Consider the following 10,000-nt stretch of genomic DNA (forward strand, 5'->3'; position numbering starts at 1 on the left):
TTTTACTGTACAACTCATATTTCGGGTCCCGGACAACTATTTGGCCCTCACTAGCTACAACACCTTCCTCTCTGCCTCTGGACACCAAATGGTCAAACCTTCCGTGACGTCACAATATAAACAAAGCCGCAGGCGGCTTTGTTTATATTGTGTTTTGCGGCTAGTTTTTCCACCCGCTAGGCACCAAAATCTAGCCGATAACTCTAGTGGCTAGCATTTCCAGCCGCAAATTGACATGTATGAACCCGCCTTTAGTATTGATGTTTGAGTGCTAACAGGTGATATCGCAAGTCTCAAAATCCCCAACCTAAATGTGCGGGCGTGAGAGAATGTTCTTGTGTGCCATTTTGCTTGATGGCATCACTCCATTAACAGGCCGGAAGTTTCATGGCAGAGTATGCTATCAGTTACATATTGGGTTTACATTCTCACTGCTTTCTTCAAAATCAGTCAGTTACGGTGTTCCTCAGGGTTCTTTCATGTCACTAATTTCTTTTCAGTATACATCAATAATCTTTTAAGGCAAACCCACTGTCCTTTTAACTCTTTTCTGTACAAGGGAGGCGGTGGCTTAGTGGATAAAGTGGTGAGGGTGGGATTGGGCAGACGACCAGGTGTAGGTTCGAATCCCACCACGTACAGCCATTTGTCGAGTGGTTTAAAATTGCCTACATGTCACCGTGATATCCAGGTTCCAGGTGGAGGTGTAACTATCTTACACCAGAGATGCGCTTGGGTGTTGATATGGGCCTTGATATGGGTACCAATATAAATGAAATTGCCTGCGCCTCCAATAAGTGGAAGCTGAACAGCGCTTCCTATACTCTTCAAGTACACCTACGCGCCATAAGCCATAACATGAAAAATAAATGAATAAATAAAAATAAATAGATAAATAAATAGATAAAACATATATACTTAATTCAAGTCTTTTGTTAGATGTCCGTCCCTTCAGGAATCAAATGCTTGAAAGAGTTTAAATCCCTCATGGCGAGTGTGACATGCTACTGACATGCTCCAGAGTTTGCCATAGTTGAGGAAAAGTAATTGCACTTTGTTGCTTTGAGACTTTTCTTTATTATGTTCAGTTCACGAAATGAAATGTTGGTTGTTGGATTTTGTACAAGTGTTGTTGACACGTGCACACAAGTATTATGGATTTATTTTAGTGTGTGTGTGTGTGTGTGTGTGTGTGTGTGTGTGTGTGTGTGTGTGTGTGTGTGTGTGTGTGTGTGTGTGTGTGTGTGTGTGTGTGTGTGTGTGTGTGTGTGTGTGTGTGTGTGTGTGTGTGTGCTCTGATCATTCATCTGCACAGGCAGTCAGTCCCACAGTTCACCACAGCGTGCCGCCGCTCAGTTTATGGACTTGATGTTCCGGAGCATGATGTCATGGACCTGTTGGGGCACATTAACAGAAACATTAGTGTGTGATTCTCGTGCAGGGAAATTTGGAAATCGTAATAATGTTTATGGCGTCAAAATATGACTCTAAATTTCGATGTCTTATAATATGCACAGGGACTTTATACACCACATCTTTTAATCTGCATGTCCTACAAACAAAACCTGACTGTTTATACGATCCTTAGATACAGATTATACCTGAACGTGTGGTGGAGCAGACAGCGCATGAATGAGGGAGTCGGTGACGTCATCAGCCTGCAGGTTTGATCTCTCCTGGTAAAACTTTCGGGCTTCCTCCGCACTCAAACCAGCCCTCATGGCAAACTCAGTCTCCACCGAGGCGGGACTGATGGACTTGAGGGACAGAGAAAGCGTACAGTAATCTATTCAGCCGGACGTACTGAGGGAGAGTATTATTTTGAATGTGCATACACGCAGTCTTCTGATTTCACTATAACACATGTTCTGATAAGTAACTTTCCAGTCACACAACAACTTCACGGTAAAAATACACACACACACACACACACACACACACACACACACACACACACACACACACACACACACTCAGCTTACTGATATCCTGATGTTGCTGTTGGCCTGTCTCAGCTCCTGACGCAGCGCCTCGGTGAGGGCGGTGACCATTTGCTTGGTGCCGCCGTAGTAGTGAATATTAGACAATGGGATGACACGGTGCCCGAGAATGCTGAAGAAAAGAAATACTTGTTGCGGTGGAAGAAGCGATGCCGGAAATAAAAGTACCTTTTATTGATATAATATCACAGTTTGTATATATAGACATATTCAATAGATGTACACGTGATTATCGTTGTGTGTGGCTGTATGATGTATGAATGGGAGCATGTATCTTACATGGAACAAATGCTACATATATTGTGAGAGAAAATTTCAGTCTTATCTATGTTTCGAGGAAGGCAACGTAAAACGCTGCACTGGACGTCTTTACACAGAAACTGAAATTCTTTAGCACGTATTCCAAGCCTGTGCTGCGAAATCTGGCGTCACTATTGTACTGAGCACCATTAAGGCCCTGCCTGCTGTATAAGGCAGACCCGAACACTCACCTATTGATGTGAATGATGTGTCCGTCAACACCACGTTCCTTCATTGACGCCACGGCCTCGCGCGTACACAAACACAAAGCCACCACGTTCAGGTCCAGCATCTTCCGCCAGTCCTCGGGGGTGCCCTCTGTCACAACACAGGTGAATACCAGAGTGAAAACCACTGGGGCGACAGGGCATGGCTGATGGGTGGTTGATGGGGAGCTACTAAAGATACAGGATTAGAAACAGCCATGGCCTTTTAACGCATTCGTATAATTTCATGTTATTGATAAGACATTTCGGGGTATAACTGTAAGAACCTGTATGGAAAAGGAAAGCAAAGTTCGTTAACTCTTTCCAAAAGTTTGCAAAATGTTTTCAAAGTTTGTTTTCCAAAATATTTGTAAAATGTTTTGATACTCTTTCAAAAATTATTGGAAGTGATTTTCAAGATGTTTTGATTATGTTTACAAACTCAATCAAAAATTTTTACAAAATGCGTGCATAATATTTACAAACTGTTTTCAAAACGTTTCCATAATGTTGGCAAACTATTGCTGCTGTGGTAGACGGCTACTGTTCTTCTCCTAAACCTATTAATAGTGGTGTTCCTCAGGGTTCTATCCTGTCACCCACTTTCTTTCTATTATTCATTAATGACCTTCTTAACCAAACTTCTTGCCCTATCCACTCTTACGCTGATGATACCACCCTACATCTTTCCACGTTCTTTCAGAGACGTCCAACCCTTCAGGAAGTCAACAGATCACGCGGGGACGCCACGGAACGCCTGACTTCCGATCTTTCTAAGATTTCCGATTGGGGCAGAGAAAATCTAGTAGTTTTCAATGCCTCAAAAACTCAATTCCTCCATCTATCAACTCGACACAACCTTCCAGACAACTATCCCCTCTTCTTCAATGACACTCAACTGTCTCCCTCTTCCACAATGAATATCCTCGGTCTGTCCTTTGCTCATAATCTTAACTGGAAACTTCACATCTCATCTCTTGCTAAAACAGCTTCTATGAAGTTAGGTGTTCTGAGGCGTCTCCGACAGTTTTTCTCGCCCCTCCAACTGCTTACTCTGTATAAGGGCCTTATCCGTCCCTGTATGGAGTACTCTTCGCATGTTTGGGGGTTCCAGTCACACAGCTTTGCTTGATAGGGTGGAATCGAAAGCTCTTCGTCTCATCAACTCCCTCCTCTGACTAACTGTCTTCAGTCTCTTTCTCACCGCCGAAATGTTGCATCCCTTTCTATATTTTATCGCTATTTTTATGGTAACTGTTCTACTAATCTTGCTAACTGCATGCCTCCCCTCCTCCTGCGGCCACGCTGCACAAGGCTTTCTTCTTCCTCTCATCCCTATTCTGTCCAACTCTCTAATGCAAGAGTCAACCAGTACTCTCAATCATTCATCCCTTTCACTGGTAAACTCTGGAACTCCCTTCCTGCATCTGTATTTCCGAATTCCTACAACTTGTCTTCTTATAAGAGGGAGGTATTGAGGCATTTGCTCTGCTAATTCTGGCTGACGGTTTTGGCACTTTTCGTACTCTTTGGAGAGCCAGCGCACAAGTGGGCCTTTTTTTAACTTTCTTTTTTTAGCCCTTGGCTTGCCCTTTTCCCTCCGTAAAAAAAAAAAAAAAAAAAAAAAAAATACTAAAATAGTTGCAAATTCCCGACGTCGGATATTCTTGGGTTGCCATTGATCGCTGGTTGTTTTAATACGCGACTCGGTATACAGCCAGCCAGCTCGCAAGAGACACACATTCTAAAATTCATATCATAATAAATCTTGAGGTATTGAGTCTTTGTACTGCAAAACAATAATTCCAAGTGTTTATCCTAACATTATTCATATGATCTGGTAATACACACTACAAAACTGTTATTATAAACTTAATACTCACAGTCGCGGTTTCAATGCTCTCGTATTTTTTACTAGTCTCAACTACATATTTGGTTTGAAACATTTTTTCATATAGTTCAACAGAGAGCACTGTTTCTCCTCTAAATATTACAAAGGAATATGTCGTGCTCCGAGCTGTTGCACGACGTTGCACAAATTGTCTAGCTACTGGCTATAAATAGTCAAAGGTTTTTTCTATCTTTAATTAACAAAACTAATATCTATACATAAGGTGTTCGATACGGCGCCGACAAGTAACAATCACAACTCTTTCTGTTGCCTTCTCCACTGCAATTATTACAATTTCTCTTACAAACATCCTTAAGAACTGCATTAATCTCGTAGATATTCTCGCATCAAAACGGATTTCACTTCAAACATCATCCACAATATCTTCATAACGTATTACAACATCTGAACCCGGTGCTTTATTTCTCCGTAAATCTCATACGTAGTACGTACAATATTACCCCTTTTTCCCAGCTACCCGTATATAAGGATGACCTTTACTTGGTACATGAATGCAAGCAACCACATGACGTACCACCAAATATATTACCATACACATATAATTACCAGACTCCGTTCAACAAAATGACAACGTAACACCACCGAAATATAATGACAAATATTGATATCTCCACACAAGTGACTTCCCTCAAATAATCTCTTTCTCTTGGTACCCATACATGGAACCACGTTAACTTCGTACACAATTACACACTAGTAAATATGTTATGTAACTTATTCGTCAGAGCAACACACATGCACATACGTAGGTAGCCGTATACAAATTCCCTTACTCATAGATGAAAACGCAAGTATATAACGACGTCATTATGAACCAAAGTACAACCACATAAACCATAATAAACTAATACCACATAATACCTAAACCTCCTATCATGCTTCTTCCTCCATTCTAATTTACCTCAAAGACTGCATTGCAACTTATAAGCTCCACTTACTGGTTATATATGAAGTACAAAACGCCGCCCTCAGCTATGCAGCCGAGGGTGGCCCGCTTAGAGCCGCGGTTGTCCTCTCTGCTTCCTCTCTCTCTCTCTCTCTCTCTCTCTCCCAAAACTCTACAATTTCCTTCAGGAACTTATGGGGCGTGTCTTGACCCACACAACACGCCCCTCAGAATGTACCATTCACCAATCAAGTACAAGCTCAAATGAACTCCACGTGTGGTACGAACAACATCCAAGACGACAACACTACCACCGGATGTTTACATGACCTTTTGACCCTCCTGCCCTTCCTAATCTCTTTTATGGCTGGATACGGTTACACGCCGCATACTGGCGAACTAGCATACTTCCATATATCTTTATTTCTTGTTTCTTATATTTTTCATATTTCACTTATGATGTGCGCATCTGACAAATATATTATGTAATAATCTTGGTTGAGCAACATTTTTGCGGCCGAAGGCATATCAAACCGAAAAGACTAACTGAACTCGGGAACACCGAGTCCTCTCAAAACACCAAAACAACCCCGCGGCCCGCGGTTGTTTGGACAGTCCCCGATTTCAGTGACCTGTCCCCGGCTACTGCTGTCCCCGGTTTTCTGTAACTGAAAGATCACTTGATGCGTTAAAAAACTATTCCTTTTGATTATGATAATTATGTCCTTTTATCATTACTTTTAGAATGTCAAGAATAAGGAGAAGGCCTTAGTTTCCGTGAAGACGGTGAAGTGTATAGCGGGCACATTTTAACAGCTAATGGGTGTTCATGATCTCAGATATTTCATGAGGTAGAGATTTCTTTTTTCTTTACAACTTGGGTAAATAAGGCGAGAAAACTTTTGATTGCTGGTTTAGAAATGGTACGGATAGTGTCCCGTTTTAGTTTTTCCAGTGCAAAACACTACATGCTTTTTACCTCCCTGAACTGAAAATGTCCCTGGAATTTGTCTCAGAAATCTGGTCACCCTAGTGTGGAGTGTTCTTAGAGCTGGAACAGAATGCCGGTTTATACATGTGCTGTAGCTGACTGCAATTCTATATCAAAAAAGAAAAACCAAGGCGTGAAAGGATGGACTGTGTTTCCCAGGAAGAAAGACGCGGCTCGAAGAAGATTATGGGAGACACGATGTAAACGAGGCCCGACGTGGAGAGCTACCAAGGACCATGCTATTTTCAGCACTTTCCGACGTCGGGAATTGTTTCCAAATGTTTACAATCTGTTTCTAAAGAGCTTATTTTTTTCCAAAGCTGTATTTCCTAGCCTGTATAAGCCTTATTGTTATATATATATATATATATATATATATATATATATATATATATATATATATATATATTATGGTCTATAGCACGTGTAGGTATACGTGAAGAGTATGGAAAGCGCTTTGCAGCTTCTACCCATTCATTAGTTGAGCAGGCAATTTTGTTTATAGTGGGCACATATCACTTACCCAAGCGCATCTTTGGTGTAAGGCAATTACATCTCCACCTAGAACCTGGGTGTCATGGTGACATGTGGGTAACTTTAAACCACTCGACAAATGACAAAGTTTCAAGGCTATACGTGGTGGGATTCGAACCTGCGCATGGACGTGTCCCCGATCCCAACCTCACCACCTTATCCGCAAAGCCAACGCATATATATATATATATATATATATATATATATATATATATATATATATATATATATATATATATATATATATATATATATATATATATATATATATATATATATATATATGTCTCACAAAGTAAAAGACCCAGCTGCATACGCGAGGCGGGATCGTGACACACACACCGAGTAGACTTTTATAAACAGCCATTCCTGCATTGTTGATGCAGACGTCGACGCCTCCAAGTTCTTGCTTGATCCGCGCAAACATATCCAGCACTTGGTCATCTTTGGTGAGGTCACACTTCATGGGAATTAGTGACCCCGGCTGACCCTTCAGCTCCTCCGCTATGGCCTGAGAGAGAGAGAGAGAGAGAGAGAGAGAGAGAGAGAAAGAGAGAGAGAGAAAGAGAGAGAGCCTGCCTTATGATTTGCAAAGCGTGCAGAAAGGTAACTAAATTATATATATATATATATATATATATATATATATATATATATATATATATATATATATATATATATATATATATATATATATATATATATATATATATATATATATATATATATATATATATATATATATATATATATATATATATATATATATATATATATGTGTGTGTGTGTGTGTGTGTGTGTGTGTGTGTGTGTGTGTGTGTGTGTGTGTGTGTGTGTGTGTGTATATATATATATATATATATATATATATATATATATATATATATATATATATATATATATATATATATATATATATATATATATATATATATATATATATATATATATATATATATATATATATATATATATATATATATATATATATATATATATATATATATATATATATATATATATATATATATATACTAGGCTTATTATATGGATGATTATTATATACTACATCAGAGTTAACACTGCGTCTGTATTCAGTGTCAAAATTATGTTCTTTGATCCCATGAACTCGTGTTTTATACGTCACGTGAGTCCCACACTCGTCCGCCGCGTCTCCTTATACCTGCCGCCTCTTTTCTTTATGTTGTTACCTGTACTCTCTCTAAGCTGCGAGCGGCGCCCACCACCAGCATGCCATGGGCCACCAGCCTCCGCGCCAAGCTAGCGCCGATGCCCGCACTGGCCCCTGTCACCAGGGCAACACGACCTGCCCACCGTTCCATTCTCACTGGGCTCACAAGCGGTGCTGCAAAGCAAGAAATATTGCACTTTGTGGTGTCACTTCAACTTGCTCAGAGTGTTGGCATGTCATTCTCGGTTTCCTTCCAGGTTGTGAGTTTGGAGGTCAGGGCTCTTCAGCGTATGTATAAAAATATTTATAAATATGTATAAAAGTGTTTATGAGTATGTTATATTTTTCTCCGAAAAGAGTTTGAAAAGGAGTGATGAAGTCATAAACAACCTTAGACTTGAAAATATTACCTGAAAGAGTGGCAATTGGCGAGTATGGAGGATTGTTATGGTCACTTAAAAGCACTAGTAACTAACTGAGTCTGCTAGTGGAGACAATGACAGCTGAACATCCACTTGAATACCCTTGTCTTATCTTTAGACAAGTGTGAGTGAAATTCGGCTCGCGTAATCCCTCGCGCTAGTGTTCTGCTCGGACACCATTTCGTATAATTTTAGGCAGATTATACCACCTCTCAGCCTCTCGTCCATGGTTTTGCTGCACTCACAAATCAAACACCATTCTTTGTGACTGCAGGCAGAGGAGAAAGCCTTTTTGTTATGGGTGTATGAGAGAATGTTCTTGTCTGGTATATCGCCTGATGGCATCACGGCATTACCCGTCGTCAGAGTGACGCAGCTCATCCTAGCGGTGTTGTCTTTTTTCTCCTCACGTTGCGAGGCGCGATAGTACATAAATATGGTCACTCCTTGGTCAGCATTGTGTTTACAGGACATACAGGGGATATTCTCAAACTGAAGAAGTTTCATTCTGTGATTTTGTTTCATAATTCCAATCTTTAAGCGCTAAACTTTTTACATGTTAGCATATTTGAATATTGTGTTATGGTGATCATGATAAGAAAGTTTCTCTCCACTTCTTTCTATTTTCAACTTGAGAGTACATTGTTAATTTTTTTATTACATCGGTCAATTAATCGATTAAATACTTGCAATTCCCGTTTCACAGGTATAATACACATAGTCCAACGTTTCGCTACCTTGACCTTCACCTCAACCGTTTTGACAGGCTACAGTGGAAGATACTCCTGTTTCAACGTTGTTCTCATATTTCTAGTGATAAGAGAAAAACAGCCTGCACTATAATTACGAAAAAAAAAGCTGAAGGTCTCTGAAAATTATCCTAATGATCCAGAAATAAGTGTAGAAAGTGGTGTGCAATACTAACTTGTTCAGTCTCTCTCTCTCTCTCTCTCTCTCTCTCTCTCTCTGATATGTATTCCACTTTGCTCTCTCACCATCACTGCTTCCCAAGGGCTCCAGTTGAAGATACTCGTGTTTTTAAGAGTATTTTCATGGTTCTGGTGATAGATTGGCAAGATTTTTAGTTTATTAAGGGGAGAAACTACCTTGAAAACCCGGCAAGCTGTCTCTGTGGCCTTGGAAAATTGTCGTAGTCAGAGGGGAAGGCGTTTCTGAATACGGGCATGTCTCTCCTGCAATATCACGTAGAAATTAACCCGGCAAAGTTCTCCAGTTTTTATTTATTTTTTCTTTCCCGGCGTTTCGTCTTGTCATCGCTCCCGCCTTAGGCCTAAACGCATCTTTCTTTTCTTTTTTTTCTATAACTCGAGGAAATATGTTTGCCTATTTCATTAGCTAATTTGGGGCGTGAATGTGGACACTAATTAGCCGAGGCATAAACCGATTAGCTAATTAATTAACCTCACTGAGAATTTAATCAACCAAACACGTTAAGTTAAATAGCCACTGCTGCTCCTACTCTCTCTCTCTCTCTCTCTCTCTCTCTCTCTCTCTCTCTCTCTCTCTCTCTCTCTCTCTCTCTCTCTCTCATGATAG

General features: G+C 40.2%; 1 protein-coding gene and 1 long non-coding RNA gene across 4 annotated transcripts in view; one reads left to right on the forward strand and one right to left on the reverse strand.

Annotated features, from left to right (window-relative positions):
• LOC123515940 overlaps positions 1 to 10,000 on the forward strand; it is a 52,044-nt gene that overhangs the window by 33,238 nt on the left and 8,806 nt on the right. The window lies entirely within an intron of this gene.
• Positions 1,054 to 8,578, reverse strand: LOC123515938 (dehydrogenase/reductase SDR family member 11-like). 2 transcript variants are annotated; one of them, XM_045274869.1, is made up of 8 exons: positions 8,432 to 8,541; positions 8,227 to 8,302; positions 8,041 to 8,177; positions 7,172 to 7,340; positions 2,492 to 2,618; positions 1,983 to 2,112; positions 1,602 to 1,757; positions 1,054 to 1,394 (listed from the first exon to the last, which is right to left on the reverse strand). In XM_045274869.1, exons 3-8 carry the CDS (start codon positions 8,170 to 8,172, stop codon positions 1,353 to 1,355), a joined length of 756 nt encoding a protein of 251 aa, XP_045130804.1. In that variant the 5' UTR covers positions 8,173 to 8,177; positions 8,227 to 8,302; positions 8,432 to 8,541; the 3' UTR covers positions 1,054 to 1,352. The 2 variants fall into 2 exon arrangements, with proteins under 2 accessions (XP_045130804.1, XP_045130803.1); XM_045274868.1 differs by lacking the exon at positions 8,227 to 8,302 and having other exon boundaries at positions 8,041 to 8,195; positions 8,432 to 8,578.

Source organism: Portunus trituberculatus, chromosome 40 (assembly GCF_017591435.1).
Source record: "Portunus trituberculatus isolate SZX2019 chromosome 40, ASM1759143v1, whole genome shotgun sequence".
NCBI lineage: Eukaryota > Metazoa > Arthropoda > Malacostraca > Decapoda > Portunidae > Portunus > Portunus trituberculatus.